Consider the following 20,168-nt stretch of genomic DNA (forward strand, 5'->3'; position numbering starts at 1 on the left):
TGAGCAGATCACATTGACCTGTCAGGTACGAAGGCCAGGCCAAGGTCAAACCCAACCTGTTTTACTACCCCAGAGCTTGCTGCATTGCTGCTGCAGTTTCTGGTGCTCATTTCAAATTTATCGATAGCAGGAACCGTATTCTACATCTTCCATGGACTTCTTAGAGATCAGAATAGGTAGTTGACCTAAAATGACTCGGGTCAACATTTTGTTTTTAGGAACATACTGTCTAGCGTGATCTTTCTCGCGTATTCAACTGCAAAACTCAGAGCAGTATAGTATGATTTTGGTCACCATGGCCTCCAAAAAGTCAAAGTTGCTGACCTTAAACGAACCTGTGACCTTTCGCTTAGAAAGTTATCTAGGTTCCGGGGGCACTTTGAAGATCAACCTGGAATTTTACCTTGTTTGACCCGAAGGCCATGCTCTAGGAACCCTAAACTTGGACCTAAGTGAGTTCACGTACAGGTCAACATACCCTGTGAATTTGGTGTATCTAGCTTTCTAAGATCCGAGATCTCAGGGGGGGGGGGGCAGTCACATTGACCCCCCTCGCACCCAAGCGAAGGGTATCCAGCCGGCCACCCGGGCGCGTGTTAACAAAAGCATGAAGCCAACAGTTCCAGCTTGAGGCGTGTCTTCATATCGCTGGCGCCGCTGAATATGATAAGCGACGAGAAGTGCGGCCACATCGTATGAGCCCACTACACGGCGGAGGACCGGGATGGCGTGACCACGCCGATAGGACTTCAGTCCGGGGCGGTCCAACGCCTCGTCGGCCACGCACGCAGGGTGGGAGATGGGTGAGCGCCAGCACGGCGCTCCAACACTCCGCGGCATACCACACAGCCGATCGGAGACCAAGGCCGAGCCCGCCGCACCGCTGAGGGGACAGATCCGCCCACCTGTTACCACGTCACGATCGCGCGTTTGCTTCCCGCGCGTCTGTTCCCTGATAACGCCTCATCACCTATCGGCGGCAGCACTCAGGAGTCCCACGGACGCACGTGTGGCACAGACACTATATTGTCCCGACACCGCGTGGGTCGACCGTCCTCGCTGCTGCTGAGACACCCGACGCGGCGGCCGCCGACCGTCGGGAGGGCCTCAGAGGCGCCCGGCCGCGTCACATTCCCGATCACCGTCACAGCCGGGCCCGACGCACAGGCGCTCCACGCGGGCAGCCGGCGGGCCGACCCCGCACGAGGCGAACGGGCCCACACCATCCCCCATATAGGTGATATGAGTGTCGCGAATACAAGACGTTCGTCCTCCCCAAAATGGTATGGGACGACCGCCCGTCACATCACCGCACAGTGCCCACTGCTCACTGCTCAACACATCCATCTGGTATCCAGTGCGACCGGGCGGCGGCACTGGCCCATTGGCACTCCAGGGTCACCGCGCTGGCTCGACGCCGTGCCGAAGATGCGCCAGGCGCCACCCAGGGAACACGGCGGCCGGTCCGCTCGCCCGCCGCGCGTCAGCTGCGGACCCGGCGCCGACCGCCGCGGCCGGGCCACGGTCGGCCGCTGAGCAGGGCTCGCCGGCGACACCAGGTCGGCCGACGCCGCCGGCCCGGTCGTCAGTAGTCCACCAGGCGGTAGCTGGGCCGGTCACGGTCCGGACTGCCCGCACCGCGCCGGCTCCGGTCCCTGCAGGCCAGACCAGACCGGCCGGTCAGACCCTCTCCCGAGGCGAACCAACCGAGCGACTGGTGGGAAAACGCCAGGCTGGGGGCGTCTTTCAGCAGGGACTTAACCCGAGTATATGCATTCCCTAGGTGATGTAAATAATCCTCCTAGTGAGACCTGACGTGAGAGTAATCGCCGCTGAAAAGAACAATTAATCATCAGCACCACCATTGGTTCTCAGTGATGAAGCAATTCCATCGTATCATCGGCTGACTCTCGAGGGTCTGTCGTGCCAACGCCCGTGCGCAGTGCTCACAGACAGCATGGGGATGACATCAGCGCAGGGGCTGTCCGCGGTGATGCGCCCCGCTGACGGCGGCAGACGCCGGCCCTCGCGCGATGCTGCCTCCTCCGCGTGTCCCGGCGGCCGCCCGAGATCACCGTCACCCCGGAGGGCCAGCCGCGGTACGTACCCCGAGTAGGCAGCCGCCGAGTACGAGTGGTGGTCGCGGCGCGTCGCCGGCAGCGGCGGCGGTGGTCCGGCCGGGTAGCGTGGTCGCCGTCCGTAGTCGTCCGGCGGCGGCAAGCTGGTGCTGCCAGGGCGGCGGGCGGCGCGGCGGGTACCCATCGCGCGGCGGCCGCCACTCGCGGTCGCCGCCGTACCGCTCACTGTACCGATCCTCGTACCGGTCACTGCCGCCGCCACCGCGGTCCCCGTACCTGTCTCCACTGCCGTACCGGTCACCCCCGCCGTACCGGTCACCGCCGCTGTACCGGTCATTGCCGCTGTACCGGTCGCTACCGCTGTACCGATCACCGCCGCTGCCGCGGTCCCCGTACCGGTCGTCACCGTTGCCGCGGTCCCCGTATCTGTCGCCGCCACCACCGCTGTAGCGGTCGCCAGGCGCTGTACCGGTCCGGACCGTCATCGTGATGCCGCCCCCAGTCACCGCTGCAAGGCACGCGGTGGTCAGGGAGTGGTGGCTGGTGCTGCGGGCCCGTACACGAGGTGGAGAAAACATACCCCAGCAGGGCAGCTAGCGCAGGCCATGCTCACAGCGGCGCGGAGAACGCGCGCGCGGCACACAGAGCGCCCACTCGACTGCCATCGCCAGACCAGAGGCGCCAACAGCGCCTCCCAAACATGGTGCGCACAAGCCTCCAGATTACAGGCGTGACTCGGCCAAAAGGGGGGCTGACCTGTGCTGGCCCCCGGGCCGGTGTGTGTCGTGAGGCGGCGGCGGTGGCGGCGGCGGCGGCGGCGCGGCCGGGGTCGAGCCGTCCGAGAAGTGCGAGTCGTCAGAGTCCGAGTCGGTCGGCTCGCCGTTCTCGTGCCGCCACTTCTGGCGCTCCCTGGAGTCAGGGTGGGCGCCGGTCAGGGCCTCCCTCACAGCCGGCGCTCAGCGCGGCCGGCGCCTGAGCCGGCTGTAACTGGAGCGTCGCGGGGCAGCCTCGCTGGCCGGAGCGTGGCTATCCCGCGGCGGTACGGGCAAATATACCGCCGCATGGGCTGGCTCAAACTGTGCAGTGCAACGCTTCAAATGTCTGGTGTTTAACGCACTGTTGTCCCAAGGACGCAAACACTTATGGCCTTAAATAACGGTGGACGTTGTACATAACGCAGGCACAAGATACCGCACAACGACCCTGAACCAGACCAGTGAGACCCGCCCCGTCGCCGGCCCAGCGCCCGCTGCCCGTGACACATCCTGCTCCCGACAGAGCGCCTCCTCCGGTCCGACATGGTCGGCATGGTCGTGTGGCTCTGGCAGCACGGCCGGCCGACCGGCCAGCAGCCGTCAACACCACCCACTTTTTGCGCATGAGGCTGGCGCGCGAGCGCAGCTCCGCCTGACGCGCCTCCTGCTCCTTCTCCTGTTTGACGGCGCGGCTCTGCTCGGCGCGTTTATCCGCCTTGTCTGCGGACGGAGGGAGGGCGGTGATCGGGCGTAGTCATCGGCATGCACTCACTGCCCAGTCGGTGCAGCGGGGAACGGGATGCACCCTGAACGACTACGCAGTTCGACGCGATGCGAGTGGCATTACGATCCGTGAAAACGCGGAGTGACTGTCACTGTACCCGGCCACAAGAGGCTCGCTGCCTCGCCACCGGACAGCCGGATAACTTCCCGCTCCGTCCCAGCGCTAACATCGCCTCAGTGCCAAGAGAAGAGGGGCGAGGGGAGGGGGCGAGGGGAGGGACGGGCGCCAGAGTCCGGCGCAGAGCGGAGCGCCATCTGTTGACGCCCGCCGTCGGCCTGTGGCGCAGCGCCGGCACCGCCGTCCCCAGCCTACTCACACTGCCGCTGCAGCGCCATCTGCATCTTCCTCTTCAGTTTCTCCTGCGGCGTCAGCTTGGAGCCGGCCTGGAACACGGGCGGACGTCAGCGGTGGCAGCACTGTCGCCGAGCGCCGCGGCCGGCCCGGGGGCTACAGGAGACCCGGGGCTTGCCGGGGTTGGCGGGTCACCCGGTCAGTGGTCACGTGTGTTTCGACTACCTGGGGGGACTGTTCGTCAACACGGAGCTGACGGTGGTGGGGAGACCTGGTGGTAAGAGGAAGGGTGAACCCAAATCACTACTGAGTCCCCATCACTCCTGACTATTTCGCTATGACACGGGACCGAAAGCACACCGACTACCACTCGCCCGACATTGGCCCAGCTGGCGACAGCGGAATAGGCACACACATAGGTGTTTCATTTCATGTGGTGCACGGCACCCAACCAGCCAGGGTTCACAAAAAGAACGACGACGTGCAAGATAGGGGATCACGCATCAGAGCAGACTTTTCACCAGTGTTTGACACCTGCGGCAGAACTTCCAGTTTCGGTACATTCTCAGGGACATGACACGCATCCAGGCCTTCTCAGAAATCTACTTGTCAATACGCTTGCCAACCATCCTAGCAAATCATTTAAGTCTCTCTCAGTTCTGACTGCCGCCTTCACTTGTTTCGGCTAGGAAGCCTTGATCAGTGCAGAAAGCTTTTATGAAAACGTCGTGCGCCATTTCCGTACATGCGTATCACTTCCCTACAGCGCAGTTGCTTTAACTTGAGCAATGCAAGCACGCAGCAAGAGCGAGCACCAAGACTCCGGGACAGCGACCGACTCATCAACTCTGCAAGGCCTCGCGGAGAGTAAAGCATTCTTACTGACTTTGGTTGCAGTGGGCTGATTGAACACTACCACTGGAGCAGACCTGAAAACGGCAGGACCTGGCATCAGAAGCGGCGGCCGCCCGAGTGACTTCCTGAGCGAACGCCGGCTGCCGTCAGCACGGGTCAGCTCCAACCCAACACAAACTGTGCGAGGTACAGCCATGGACGGCAAGGATGTCGTGTGTAACAAGCATCGCGCGTTGAACGCAAGACACTTTGGGGGTGCTGTGCGCTCGCTGCCGTGGAAAATGACCAACTTCAACGTGCCACCCTGTTAAGAAAACTTGCGCCCGCAACTTTTGAAATAGGTTGCGTTTTTTTTTAAATCTCTGCATGATTGGCAATAGACAGCCGGCACCCAGGATATTACAGACTCAGTGCTACGTCACCACCATCACCGGCTGCAAGGCGTCTTCCTTCCGCTTACGATGTTGTCAGTACATCGAGCTGCCTCAGATATACATAAACCGCCGCAGTCGAATACAACCACACAGCAAGAACAATCAACTTGCATACCTGAAGCAAGTTCAAGCAAGGGTTTGCGTGAGGGGTAGCCAACGCTGCGACACGCTCAGACCCATTCCGCACGGCTACTGCCGGCCCGCAGTGGAGACGTCCTCGCCCCGGCAGCGGGGCGTCTCCGGTGGGAGCGGGCCGGCCCCTTGGCGCGCGCACACACCCGCCAGCGGACCACAGCACGGCCCGATCCTGATGAACGGGTTACGGAGGCGCACCACCACCCGAGCCCACTCCGTAACACAACCGACGTACAGCCATGCGGTGCACTGTTCAGATCCGGCCGACCGCGTCCTTCCCGACCACCAGTGACCAGTCTGCCCACGGACGCTGCTCCAAGCGGTCACATTCGCCAGACCCTGAGTCACCAGCGCAACAGCGGGCTCTCCCCAGGCGCTGGCGGTCCTGGCGGCATCTAACGGAGGCCGGGGTGGCGGTGGCAGACGGCCAGTAACCCCACGGCCCTGGGTCAGCGACCACACGACCCTCACCTGCCGACGGAGCCGGCGCTGACCGAGGACGGCGAGGAGGCGGCCGTGCGGTCTTCGCCGTTGTCGGCGGCCGGCGGCGCGGCGTCGGCCGCCGGCGCCGGCGCTGCCTCCTCCTCGTCGTCGCCCTCCGAGGCGGCACTGTCCGAGGTGTGGACGCTGCGGCGTCGGCCGTAGTAGCGGCGCACCGGCGGCGTCGGCGCCCGCAGCGGCACGGCCGGCATCACACTGCCGACCAAGCCACGTTACGCCCCTGCGCCACTGCCCACACGCCACGGTCCGTGTAGCGCAGCCCAGCCGCGGCACGCAATGCGCCGTACACATCGGCCGTTGCGAAACGCCAGACCACACAACCGTGGTGAACGCTGCGGCTTTAAGCTGAAGTCCATGCTCCCTTCCCTTGCCTTTCCCGCTGTCGGCACAGTTCCGGGACTGACCCAACCGCCGACCTTCCTGACAGTCACAATCGGCTCTCCCGGTGCCTCAGCCTCATCACACAGTGAGCCGTCACGCCCCACGGTCTCACCTGGCCGGCTCGGCGCTGACGGTGGCGGCGGCGGCCGCCGGCCTGCCTGGCGGGCTGCCGGCGCCGAGCCGCGCTGGCGAACGCCGCCCGTCGGCCGGACGGTACCGCGGACTGCGCCGGCCCCGCGACCCGGACCGCGAGCGCGACCGCGACCACGACCGCGAGCGCGAGCGTGAGCGGCGCCGGCCGTAGGAGCGCGAGCGGCGCCGGCTGCCGCGCGGTGAGCGGGAGCGCCGACCGCGGAAGCGGCGGCCGCGCGAGCGCGAGCGGGAGCGGGAGCGGCGGGATCGGGACCGGCAGCCGGAGCGGGAGCGGCGGGACCGGGACCGGGAGCGCGAGCGGCGGGACCGCGAGCGGGAGTCGGACCGCCGCCGGCTGCGACTGTACCTGAGAACAGAACAGAAGCGAGCTTACGGCTCGGCCATCTCCACAAACGTGGTGGGGCGCGAAACACGGACACAATTTGCGATATGGTCAACTTAGTCGAGGTTGAAAAAGTGCGGCGTCACGTACCGCGGCAAACAACATCTTCACGTCACGTCAACAACTGCGGGTGTTGTGTTCCACTTATCGATATAGCAGATGGCTCTAGATATAGCAGATGGTTGACTCCGGTAATCGAGACTTATCACGACAAGTAGAACACGGCCACCGCGACCAAGAGCACGCTGTAAGGGGCCAGCGGCAGGCTGCGCCCAGCTCTGGCGGCTGCACTCACCGGTCCCGGGACCTGCTGCGCGAGCGCTGACTGCGCCGCCGCTCCGGGTCGCGCGGCCGGGACGCGTCGCGCGCCGGCTTCTCGCGGTCAAGGTCGCCGCGCGGCCTGGCGACACGGCACGCAGACCGGCACCGCCTGGTCACACGGCACCGGACGGCAGACACCGCCTGGCCACACGGCACACGGCACATGGACGCGGCCCGCAGACCGGCTCACCGCCTGGTCACACGGCACACGGCACATGGACGCGGCCCGCAGACCGGCTCACCGCCTGGCCACACGGCACACGGCACCGGACACATGACCGCGGCCCGCAGGACCCTCACGCCTGGTCACAGCACACGGCCTCACATGGACGCGGCCCGCAGACCGGCTCACCGCCTGGTCACACGGCACACGGTCACGGACGCGGCCCGCAGACCGGCTCACCGCCTGGCGAACTCGGACCATGTGACAAGCGATCCAGACCTTCAAGTCCCCGTCAACGACATAAACATGTTTTGCCCTTCACATACACAGGAGCGAGCCAGGCCAATAAAACGTTAAGCTCGTCATCATTAACGCGCGCCCGGGTGGCCCGTTGGATACCCTTCGCTCAAGTGGGGGTCGCTGGAGACACCAAATTTACAGGGTGGGTTGGCCTGTACCTGAACTCACTCAGGTCAAAGTTTGAGGTTCCCAGGTCATGACCTTCGGGTCAAATAAGATCAAACAAGGTCAATACCCAGGTTGGTCCCCAATGTGCCCCTATGGCCTAGATAACTGTTTTAAGCAAAAGGTCACATGCTAATTTAAGGTCAGTGACTCTGTTTGACCTTTTGAAGGGCATGGTGACTAAATCATGCAAGACAGCCTTGAGTTTTGCATTTGGATAAGCGACGAATATTACGCTAGGCAGTATGTTCCTAAAAACAATATGTTGACCTGGGTCATTCTAGGTTAGTGACCTATCTATCACAGAATCCATGGCCTGACTTTGACCTGGCGTGGGTCAGCGACCTTACAAGGTATATGCAAGTTGTTAATACCAAGCGATCCGCTATTCAATTGTCCACAACTATGCAAAATTTCGCGGGGCTGCGTCGCGCCCTTCGGAAACCATTCTGACAAACCTTCGGGGGGGGAGGGGTAATTTGACCCTCACCCGAGTGCGTGTTAAACAACACTAGGTACACTGAAACAAACGAGTTGAGAGAAGGCAAATTCGATCGCAGTCTCGCGCGACTCTCTCAAGCCCACCAGGGCCATACCCCGGCCGGTCAGACGTCACACAGTGGAGCGAGCGTCGGTCAGTGACCGCTGCCCGTCGCCAGGGGGCGTACCGGGGGGCCGGGCGGGCGCGCTGCTCAGGCGGCAGGTTTGCCGGGCCGCTGACCGGGCCGGCCACGACCGCCGCCGCCTCCCCGTCCGAGTCGGAGTCGTGGCCGAAGCTGGTGATGAACTCCACCTGGCCGGCCGGTGGTACACGTCAACAGCCGGGCACACGGGCGCGCGCAGGTCACCGACGGGGGCACGGGCACGTCAGTCCCGCCGAAGACAGCTGTCGCATAAAGGTCACGGGGTGTCGGAGCACTAAAACACGGCGCGTCGCGGAAGGACCACTCGGTGACAGATGCCAGCGAAAGAAACAAATCCGTTCGGACGAGTATCAGTCCGACCCCCACTGGCCCTGCTGACAGGCCGATGCTCACCAGCGGAATGGGGCTGGGAGAGAACAACTCCGTTCGGCGAAGTATTCAGTCGCTCGGGGCGCCACTTGGGCCTGCTGGGACGGCGCGCGATGCTCACCTTGTTGGGCGGCGGGCTCCGGGAGTGGGGGTGGCTCCGGGCCGCCGATACTCACCTTGTTGGGCGGCGGGCTCGGAGAGTGGTGGTACCTCCGGGCCGCCGATACTCGCCTTGTTGGGCGGAGGGCTCGGGGAGCGGGAGCGGCTCCGGGCCGCCAATGCTCACCTTGTTGCGCGGGGAGGGCTACGGGGCAGCGGGAGCGATCCGGGCCGCCAATGCTCACCTGGTTGGCGGACGGAGGGCTCGGGCGAGCGGGGAGCGGCTCCGGGGCCCGCCAATGCTCACCTTGTTGGGCGGAGGGCTCGGGGAGTGGGAGCGGCTCCGGGCCGCCGATGCTCACCTTGTTGGGCGGCGGGCTCGGGGAGCGGGAGCGGATCCGGGCCGCCGATGCTCACCTTGTTGGGCGGCGGGCTCGGGGAGTGGGAGTGGCTCCGGGCCGCCGATGCTCACCTTGTTGGGCGGCGGGCTCGGGGAGCGGGAGCGGCTCCGGGAGCCGGCTGTCGTGCCCTCGCCGGTCGGGCCCGCGTAAGGCGCGTACGAGGGCGAGCCGCGCGGCGCCGCGTAGCTCGGCACCGACACCACCGTCGGCGGCCGGTAGTGCTGCTGCATCTTGCGCTCCTTCAGCAGCCGGCGCTCCTTGCGACCCTTCTTGCCCTGCGGCGGCGGCGCCGGCGGTCAACACAGCGCGCTGTGACGCTGCCCCGGGCGGGGCGTCAGCGGCGGTAGCGGCACTTCGGGCCCGAGAGTTACGGCCACGGTGAGGCAGCAAAAGCGGTGCGAAGGTGACATCAAAAGTCAACCGCACCTTCGGGGCTGAAATGCAATTTTCTGGCGTGAAACTTACTTCACGAATTGTTAGTGGAGTAGAAACATGTCACAGGTAGCTCTTGGCAAACGTACACCCAGACGTGCCTCCCGAGCGGGCTGAAATTGCATCGCGGGGCAGCCTGAGCGCGACCACCACATTGGCCCGTCACTGCTGGCCACGAGTGCTAGCCTCGCCTCTCCAGCCCGTGGCTGGCGCGCGCCACCAAAACGGCAACGGAGGGTCCCCGGGGACTGTGCCCGCCCAGTACGGACCGAGAGCGCCTGCTTCTCCTCCTCCTCCAGCTTGGCCATGCGCGCCGACTCCTGCTCCTGCTGGTCGGCCACCAGCAGGTCCATGAAGCCGGTGGTGCTGAGGTTGAAGGTGCGGCCGACCGTGTTCAGCTCCCCGTATTGCTCCGTGCTCAGCTGGCCCACCTCCAGGTTCATGTCTGCGGCCAACACCAACATGACGCTATTGGGCCCGGCGGCCACGGCAGGAGACATTGCGCGCGAGCCGACATACCAGGCAGAAGGCCGTGTCGCTGTGTTCCCACTCCTAATAAGGCCTGATCAGCGAGACAGGACCCGTCCAACCGAGCCAAACCTAAACCACAAGCAGTGCATACTGCAAATGTGAAAAGAGCATGTCTGACTACACCGCTGGCGTGACCCGTCACCACATCGTGGACACGACAGCTCGCGGCTCTCTGCGAAGACAGCGTCGCCGTCCGGTGACGTAACCAGCCGCCATCAGTCGGACGGGCCCTTACCGAGGTCAATGTCGTCGTCACTGTCGTCCTCCTCGTCGTCGTCGTCGGGCGGCGGCGGCGGTGGCGGCGGCGGCGGCGGCTGGGGCGGCGGCAGCGGCGGGTCGCTGTCGTCGTACACGTAGCCGATGGCGGCGCGCGACTCGGCGAGCCGGCGCTTGTCGGTCTCAGCGTCGCGCCGCGCCGCCTGCTGCAGCAGCGTGCTGCCGTACTGCTCCTCCAGGTACAGCTGATGCAGGAACTTCTCCTCCGACACTGCCGGGGCGGCGCCAGCGGCGTCAGCAGGGCGGCGACCCCACACACGCTGCCTGCCTGACAGGGCTACGGGGACTCCGGGACGGACGGTGCGGTCAGGCGGAGTGTACGCTGGGGTCAGCAGAGGACCACGGGGACTCCAGGAAGAGTGGCAATACCTTTTCGGGACTGGTCGGCCACGTGACAAGGATGGCAGCTAGCTAAACATCATAATCAGCATGAGAGTAAGCGTTGCAAACAGGCAACGGTCGGCATGAAAGGCCAGAAGTGCAGATAACCACACGACACCAAAACCCAAACGTCGAACGGCGGGTACTGCAGCGCATTTACCGTTAGTGCTCTCTTACCCTATTTCCACAAGGTTTAGCTCTTTTGTCTTTATTCTATGTTTGTATTTTACTGCGTAAATACTGTGACCAAAAATACCAAACTGTGCTTCCCCAGGATATTTTACAACCAACAGGCAATGGCAAAATGCTTATCACAGACAACCAGCGACAAGCTTTGATGAAAATGCCAACGGAATGCTCTTTCTCAAGCCCACACGCGGTAATTTCGACAACCGTTGGTTTTCTATCTTAGTGGTCATGCTCAACAAACACAGGCGTTTGAAACCGTTGATAGCTTTCCTAACTTCCCTACTGCCGGCACAGTGGTATACCATGACCAGCCCGCAGTACAACTCAGTCAAAATACACGAACGTTATCTTAGGAGAGACTATGGACTATATCCCTGAATTATCCCTAAATTATCACAATCATTGTCTATCCAGCAAGACAGCAAAAAGTCGTCACTACTCTGCCACTGGTGCTAATGAATGCACCATATTTAGAGCAGGCCTGGCTACAACACGACAGACCATCCCACGCCCCCGACTGATATATAACGGAGATAAAGCGGCAGTGGTGATCACACCGGCAACGCTGAGGGAGAGGGGAGTTGTACTTACATCCAGCGAATTCATTTTGCACCAGAATCCTGTACCTCTCAAAGTTGATTTGATCGGCCTCCGCCAGGGGCAGACCGTCCAGGTCGGAGGCCAGGGGGCTCGGACGCACCTCGCTTATCATGTCCAGGTGCGCCCGGCCGTCAAACCTGGCGATCAACGGCGTCAGAGGGGGGCAGCACACCCCACCTGTATGGCAGGGGTACACCAGAACACAGGCATGGGTCAGAAAGGGGGGGGGGGCAGCACACCCCACCTGTATGGATGGGGTACACCAGAACACAGGCATGGGTCAGAAAGGGGGGCAGCACACACCACCAGCATGACCAGGGCACACCAGAGCATGGGGACGGATCAGAGAGGGACAGCACACCCCACCTGTTTGACCCAGGTACACCGCAACACAGGGGCGGGCCAGAGGGGACAACACATCGCGCCTGTACAACCCAGGTACACCGCAACACAGGGGCGGGCCAGAGGGGACAACACATCCCGCCTGTACAACCCAGGTACACTGGAGTTCAGAACACAGAGACCGGTCGGAGGGGGGGGGGGGGGGCAGCACATGCGACCCGTATGACCCAGGTACACCAGAATCCACGCTTAGTGCGAGATCTTCAGCACAGGCCTCTGCACAACAGAACTGGAGCCATGGTAAGCTTAGACAGGTCGGCAGGCAGTCGACTGTGAGTGAACGTTGCTCCATGTGCATTCGAATTGCAGGCTACTGTCATGGCTGATGCTGGTTTCAATTGAATTGTACTGCACTAAAATCGAATGGCCTGGGCTTAATTCAATGAAACACATGAACTAGGAATCTGGTGTATGGAACAAAGTTGTGCGTGCATGCAAAGGTTATCGGGTCAACTGCCGAACCCCTTCAGCATTACGGCATGCATCGAGACTACAGGCGATGGAAATGCTAAAACAGCTTTTAGAGTGAAATATAATGTATTTTGAGCAGCGCGCTCGTCCGACCCACACCCGGCACAAGCCTAGGGACACACCCACCGGGACCATACCCGGCACAAGCCTAGGGACACACTCACCGGGGCCATACCCAGCACGAGCATCGGACACCTCTCACACACCGGGGCCTACCCACAGAGCCATACAGGGATAACACTCACCGGGCCATCCTGCACGAGCCTCAGGATACAATCAACGGGGGCCATCCTGTCACGAAAAGCCTCCGGGATACACTCACCGGGCCATACCTGGCACTCATCGGGCCATACCGCAAGCCTCGGGACACACTCACCGGGGCCATACCTGGCACGAGCCTCGGGACACACTCACCGGGGCCATACCTGGCACGAGCCTCGGGATACACTCACCGGGGCCATACCTGGCACAAGCCTAGGGACACACTCACCGGGGCCATACCTGGCACGAGCCTCGGGACTATCACCGGGGCCATACCTGGCACGAGCCTAGGGATACACTCACCGGGGCCATACCTGGCACGAGCCTCGGGACACTCATCGGGCCATACCTGGCACGAGCCTAGGGACACACTCACCGGGGCCATACCTGGCACAAGCCTAGGGACACACTCACCGGGGCCACACCCGGCACGAGCCTCGGGACACACTCACCGGGGCCATACCCGGCACAAGCCTAGGGACAAACTCACCAGGGCCATACCTGGCGCGAGTCTCGGGACATATTGACCGGGCCCACACCCAGCACTAGCCTAGGGACACACTCACTGGGGCCATACCTGGCACGAGCCTCGCGACACACTCACCGGGCCTATACCCAGCACGAGCCTCGGGACACACTCACCGGGCCTATACCCAGCACGAGCCTCGGGACACACTCACCGGGCCTATACCCAGCACAAGCCTAGGGACACACTCACTGGGGCCATACCTGGCACGAGCCTCGGGATACACTCAGCTGGCCCATACTCGGCACGAGTCTCGGGACACACTCACCTATCGATGAAGACCTCGGGGTCGCCCTGCCAGGGCATCATGCTGTTGGGTCCGTCGGCCGCCATGGCCACCGCTGGATCCAGGTGGATCTTGCATGGCCGGCCATGGACCTGCCGGAAGAGGGCTGTCAGTGACCCACCCAGCCCATGGCCTGGCAGCACCCGGCGCAAGTACCACCCGTGGCAGACACCGGGCTCCGGCGACGACAGCGTCGCGGGCCGCTGGCGCGACATGAGCGCTGCAAGTGCCCGTTAGCTATGTGAGGCATACAGTGGCACGGGGACCAGTGCGGCAGTGTGCTTCACCCTGACTGTGGGCCATACTTTGCAGTCCTGGACCACAAAATGACCTGGGTGGGGGTGGGTGGCTTAAGTTGTCATTGAGACCAACCATTTGTCTTCCGGGATACAGCACATACTTTCTGGCACCAAATTCAAGGTATCAGCTTTGACTAGTCATTTTTTGATCACGTCATTGTACCTTATACAATAATGATTAAGGGCCAATTGATGACTGTCGTATCTGAAAATTGTGCCGGCAAATGCCAGATATGAATGACTGCAATCATATTATTTGGCCTCACACACTGCATGGCTAATGGAATAGAAGGATTTTAATGATGTTGTTATCACTTCATGGCCTGAATGTTCTCAAAAGTCTCCCTGAAATGGTGTCAAATTGTTCAGTGGCATTTTGCTAACAAACTAGAGGAGTCTAGGTCTTAAGAAGAGCAGGGCTGTGGACAGCACTGAATGATCTTCAAGACAGATATTTCAACTCAAAACCCCTTAAAATGTTAATAGAACAGTACCTGCAAAAACTGTGTGGGGTCCTGCTTGGTTTTCTCATAAAAGTTGCGGCGACGCTCTGCACGCTTTCTGTAGTCGACAATCATGCCTCTGACCATGCGCTCTTGCTTGCGGGCCTCGTGCCACATGGTTGGCTGGCTCAGTTCCTCTGAAAATGTCAAGAGATGCCACATTGTTGAAGGCTTAATTCAAACAGCACAAATAGGTGGATCCCTATGATCAGAGCTTATAATAAACTGTGCTTCCTATAAACCTGGCCTGATTATGCAATTCCAAGGTGACAGAACAATTCAGTGGTGAAAGTTTAACCTACTGCGATGTTCTGCATGATCCATCCTGCCCTTGTTCTCAACTGACCTTATGAACATCCCTGACACAGGCCCCAGGCCATACCTGTCAATGGCAAAAAGGGAGCACCTAAAGCAATGACTCAAACCCCATGACTTGAGCTCTGTGGCAAGTGGGTGGGCAAGTGGATGGATAGGAAAGCAGGCAATCTAACTGGCTGAGCCATGAGGCTGGGCAGCTGCAGGCATATGGCAATATTGTTAACAGCAAGCTTCATGCTTGAACCTTTACAAGTATCATGGCAGAATCATCATAAATGATCCAAGAATGATTCAATGACATGCCAGTTACAACAACTTGTAATTTACAACTGGGCAGAACTGGTCCATTTCCACTCACCATGTACATGCTCTATAACTATTATTTGGAAGTATGTGCTGAAGCATTTTGTTTTCAGATATTATGCCATGGTTACAAAAGTAATTTTTGAAAGAATATATGCTGTCACTCAACTTTAATCTCATGAGCTGCCATTATATGGAAGAAGGTGTTTCTATCATCTTCATACATAAAGGCCCCATATGACCATAGCTCCACAACAAATATTATTCACACAAAAACTCTAGGATTGCATGATCTCACATTACAAATTGGATAATTTGTACAACATCTTGCAAATAATTTTGAGCCAATACATTAAGCCAACTAGCCAGATAACATAACCGCAAAGTAAAAGACAAGTATGAGATACAGAGAACAGCCTGTGGATGGGTTGCACTTCAATTTCCATTATATTTACACCAATACACTCTACTGTGAGTTAGTGGGATGTACTTCAGTCTTCCATTACATCTGCATCACTTTCTACAGGTTCAAAATTCACATACTGAGTTAACAGCCTTACTAGGAGGTACTAGGAGATACTAGTTGAATAACATCAAAGTGCTTCACAATCATATTAATCAAGCATAATATTTTGGGTTGTGCTCATGCTCAACAGAGGAAGATGAGAAGATGGACTATTTAGGATAAGTGCAGCTCAAAATGTTTAGTACTGCTGATAAATGCTCACACACATGTGACTATATGAATATGTATATATAAGCCAGCAATAGCTACCACATTCCACAGCAGCACTTTGAATACATACTGAATACAAGACTGAATCTTACATGTGATACAACCTATCGCAGAAGACGCATGTCCTCGGCCTTCATCTTGTCGCCTTCTGGTCGGACTGCAGACACCGGATGTAGCGTAATAGAGGGTCCGAACTTCGGAAGGTGCCACAAAAACCAGATAAGCTCCTATCTCGAAGCTTTCTTTACAATCCCTGAAAATATCAGATGACCACAACCTTGCCGCTACTGCATTAACCACGACCAATTCCACGTAACGGGCACTGCACGAAAATTGCACGCGAATATCACTGTCCCGACCAACGCAATGTCCACGGCCGTTAATCCCATACGATTTACGGCCTCAAAACGCCATCTCCGCGTAGCGCCTCAACACACAGCGCATATCACCCCTGCATGGAGCGCATTTACCAGCGGACACCGGCGGACACACACGCCGGCCCTTTCGACGAAAAATACAACAACGGCGCAATACGGAAAGAGAACACCAAATTCTAGTCAGTTGTTTATTAAATTGGTTTGATGAAGGTCTGCCAAAAGTAGCTAGTACCGTGCATTCAATTATTGTCTTCACTTACCTAGCATGAAGATGACGCCCTTGTATTTGCGCACAAAATATGCAGAAATGTTACTGCGGTAATATGCACGACCGCAAACCATAGGCGGATCCTGGGGGACACGGGGCCGTGGCCCCCAAAAAACTGAGAGTATGTTTTGGCCCCCCAAACATTCTCAAAACTTCATAAAAGTGTCGTTTACTTACCGTCTGTCCTAGCGTAAGCCAGAAACCACCGGAGATGCAACTCTGTTTGTACCTTTAAGCCAAGGAGCTGAAGGAATCAGGCATTGAATAGCTAAACGGAATACAACTTTTTCATTGTTTTCAGATATTCCTCTCCCAATCGTTCAGGGGTTTCTTTGTCAACTGATAGCACTCAGGTGTTTCACCGGATTTTGTTCTGCTAACACCAGGTGATGGCTAACGGCGGACGAGAACGATCTCGCGTCTGACAGAAGGGTCTTTGGACGTTTTAAAACATCAATTAGTACGTTAGGGAGCAATCCAATCGAATGCCTCACTTACACGAATTTTAGATTGCCAGTGAGAACAAATCAGCATTGACAGTATTGCCATATCGTGATGGAATCTAGTGGGGGAGCTGGAAAAGTAGAGGCAAAATTTCCATTTCCGTGTTCCTGTAATCTTTAAGCCGTTCAAAAGACAACCAACCTCAAAATTAATCAGCTAAAATGTACGTCCCAGTCCAATCTTTGAACGCTGATTATCGATTTTGGAAGGCCTTCGGAAGAATTATTTCACAACGGTCGTTCTCGCACACCCGGTGCCTGCTGCATGATGTTACCAGCAGCGGCCAACGCCGCTCGGTTTGATGGAAACTGCAGCTCCGGTCCATCTATGTTCTTACCTCTAAGACTGTGAGCACAGGGTCAAAGTTTTTTGTAAAGTTAATTACAAAACTTGTTTGTTTCACTAGTCGATTCTGGAGAATGCTTGGCCTCAGGCAGCATGAGTTGGCTTTGTTTCATTTCCATAACTATCAGATCTATGTGCTAAGAATGTAACGGTTCTTAAATCCAAGATTTCAGCTCTGTAAATCTCAGCATTTTTCACCCGGCACCATATTTGTGTGCAATATGCAGTGCGAAAACCCGAGTCGGTTTTTAACTTTTCTTCAGTAGGATGCGTATTGAAACGCCCAGAGCTTATAAAGTCTAGAGGTCAAAAAGTTCAGAATCGCAGCATCCAGCGTTAACAACATCCAGAAACCGTCAAATAGCCTTGGATAGAGGAGGATCACAAAGTCCAGGCTCGCAGCGTCGACTGCTCATGGAGTCCAGTGTTCATAAAGTCCAGCGTCCATAAAGTCCAACGTGCGTGAGATCCACGGGTTGGGATACTGTCCCACTTCCACGTAATCCATGACCTAATGGTTCGGATATTACCCGAGAGAGGGCTACCGGACCCGATTTCGTCCTCCTCAGCCGAAGAGTGACGTCATGCGGTACGGTGCTGCCCAGTTAAACCGCTGTGCATATATATGGACAACGTTTTGTTTGAGCGCACAGCGCACAAACTTTGCCGTGTCAGCAGGCCCTTGGCAGCCGGCGCATTAAAGAATTTAAAACTTTGATCCCTGGCTCGTGGCATCGGAAATCGCTGGTTACTCTGCAGTATCTGCACGGTAATCGCGGAAAGCACTTGTCAGGGCGCCTGCTGTTTGTTTTTTATGTCTGCTCCAGGAAGGCGCGCATATAGTTCTCATGCTCCTGGCACGCTAACCTATATTGTTAGTGATTTCATTTGGCTGATTCTCCTGTCTTCCCCAATTGCAAATTATTTCATACGCTCCTGCAAACGGGACATATTCTAAATTCTACGTGCCTTTATTCGAAAAGAAAGCGGGTGGGGGCTATCTCATCGGCTGAATCCGGATGCTACTCCCTGGTGAGACACGTTCAATTGCCCAGGCTACAAAAAAATCGTTTCTTCAATTAGGCACGTTTTAAACGGGCGCTGTTCACCAGAATAGGTTTACCAAACTAGATGACTACAGAGCACATCCACCTATAGAGCACAGGACCACCCAGACATGAAAATAAGTGAATTCATTCTTATAAAAAGCCGGCGGCCAAATCTTAACATACAGGCTCATCATGACTGATATCATGACTACAGAGCACATTCATCTACAGAACACAGGATCACCCAGACAGGAAAATAGGTGAATCCCTTCTTATAAAAAGTCGGCGACCAAATCTTAACATACAGGGCTCATCATAACCGATTACGCGAAAATGATATGTACCTTTATGTGTGATGTGTGCTAGCTTAAAACGCGCCCAGGTGGCAGGCTAAATACCCTTCGCTCGGGTGAGAGGGGGGGGGGGGGCTCAATTTGCCCACCCCCTGAGATCTCGGGAACTAAGAAAGCTGGAAACACCACATTTATAAGGAATCTTGACCTGAACGTGAAATCACTTAGATGAAAGTTTGAGCTTCCTATGTCATGACCTTCAGGTCAAATAAGGTCAAAGAAGGTCAAATTCCAGGTTGGTCTCTGAAGTGCCCCCAGAACCCAGGCAACTGTTTCTAAGCAAAAGGTCACAAGCCCACTTGAGGTCAGTGACCTTGTTTGATCTTCTGAAGGTCATGGTGGCCAAAAGCATACAAGACTGCTCTGAGTTTTGCATTTGAATAAGCGGCAAAGATTACGCCATTACGCCAGGCAGTATGTCCCTAAACAAAATGTCGACCCGGGTAATATTAGGTCAATTGCCTGCTCTGATCTCTAAGAAATCAATGAAATATGTATAATGCGATTCCTCCTGTCAATAAATTTGAAATGAGCACCACAAACTTTCCCATACAGCAAGCCCTAGAATAATAAATCACGTTGGTTTTGACCTTGGTCTAACCTTCATGCCTGGTCTTAGGCCAAGGTAATTCGCTCATTCAATATTCATGGTGCCTAAGAAAGTATCTCAGAGATGTTTGGCTTCGTCAAACACTCCGTTATTTTATCAGATTGGGCGATTCCCTAGAAATTGCGTTCGCTGAAACCATACCCTGATTTTCACCTGCCATAGGTCGGCGACCTCACAAGAAACATCTAATTTTTATGTCAAGCGATCCGCTATTCAACTGCCTACAGAAAATGAAAAATTTGGCGCAGGTTCGCCGCGCCATCCGGAAACCATTCCGGAAAAACCTGCGGGGGTCATTTTGCCCCCCAACCGGGCGTGTATTAAAATCGTTTACATGAGTAAGTGATACCTGACGCACGATGTGCGATGCCTGTTCAATTGAAATCGTTTGCATGTATAACTGATGGGCGATGTGTGGTGCCTGTTTACTTTAACTTGCTTACATGTTTGAATGAAGTCTGATGTCCATTTGCTTGAATTCGTTTGCATGTGTACGTCTGTTCGCACGTTCTAATTTTTAAAGAGACACTTTATCGTAGTAATCGCTGACAATCGCTCTTTGTTTAATCCCTGACTACTAGTGTCATGCAACAGTTCTTTAAAAAAACTGAAAAATAGTGTAGGATCACCGGCAGGGAATTTTGGATTCACATCTGCTATGGTTTCGATAAAGGTATATTTCCGAAATATCGACCCAACTATATCTCCATTCTCCTGTTTTTTTTATCTCCGAGAAATAAGGCTAATACTACTGTGTTATTTAGCCACGAGATAACTTCAAGTTTCCAAACCGAGGCTACTAGAGAAGGCTACACAGACGTGGCGTCACCATGGGACTTTATTTTGGCAGCCCACGGTATGGTTTTTGGTTGATGCTACGAACAGGTTGGTAGATACTAGCCAGGTGATTGAACACAGAGATTTCGTCATTGAACTG

At 57.1% G+C, this 20,168-nt stretch overlaps 2 protein-coding genes across 2 annotated transcripts; both read right to left on the reverse strand.

The window, feature by feature from the left end:
- Positions 1 to 1,526: 1,526 nt before the first annotated feature.
- LOC119113114 (PX domain-containing protein kinase-like protein) lies at positions 1,527 to 5,838 on the reverse strand. Its single transcript, XM_037237455.1, has 7 exons — positions 5,804 to 5,838; positions 4,795 to 4,837; positions 3,934 to 4,000; positions 3,448 to 3,553; positions 2,835 to 2,987; positions 2,108 to 2,586; positions 1,527 to 1,655 (listed from the first exon to the last, which is right to left on the reverse strand). Exons 3-6 carry the CDS (start codon positions 3,956 to 3,958, stop codon positions 2,481 to 2,483), a joined length of 390 nt encoding a protein of 129 aa, XP_037093350.1. The 5' UTR covers positions 3,959 to 4,000; positions 4,795 to 4,837; positions 5,804 to 5,838; the 3' UTR covers positions 1,527 to 1,655; positions 2,108 to 2,480.
- A 1,580-nt stretch (positions 5,839 to 7,418) lies between these two features.
- Positions 7,419 to 16,192, reverse strand: LOC119108842 (CLK4-associating serine/arginine rich protein). The gene is made up of 9 exons (XM_037232388.1): positions 15,818 to 16,192; positions 14,360 to 14,505; positions 13,549 to 13,658; positions 11,612 to 11,757; positions 10,410 to 10,661; positions 9,913 to 10,088; positions 9,283 to 9,486; positions 8,367 to 8,491; positions 7,419 to 7,425 (listed from the first exon to the last, which is right to left on the reverse strand). Exons 2-9 carry the CDS (start codon positions 14,483 to 14,485, stop codon positions 7,419 to 7,421), a joined length of 1,146 nt encoding a protein of 381 aa, XP_037088283.1. The 5' UTR covers positions 14,486 to 14,505; positions 15,818 to 16,192.
- Positions 16,193 to 20,168: the final 3,976 nt, after the last annotated feature.

This window comes from Pollicipes pollicipes, unplaced genomic scaffold (assembly GCF_011947565.3).
Source record: "Pollicipes pollicipes isolate AB1234 unplaced genomic scaffold, Ppol_2.1 Scaffold_2555;HRSCAF=2994_pilon_pilon_pilon, whole genome shotgun sequence".
Classification (NCBI taxonomy): domain Eukaryota; kingdom Metazoa; phylum Arthropoda; class Thecostraca; order Pollicipedomorpha; family Pollicipedidae; genus Pollicipes; species Pollicipes pollicipes.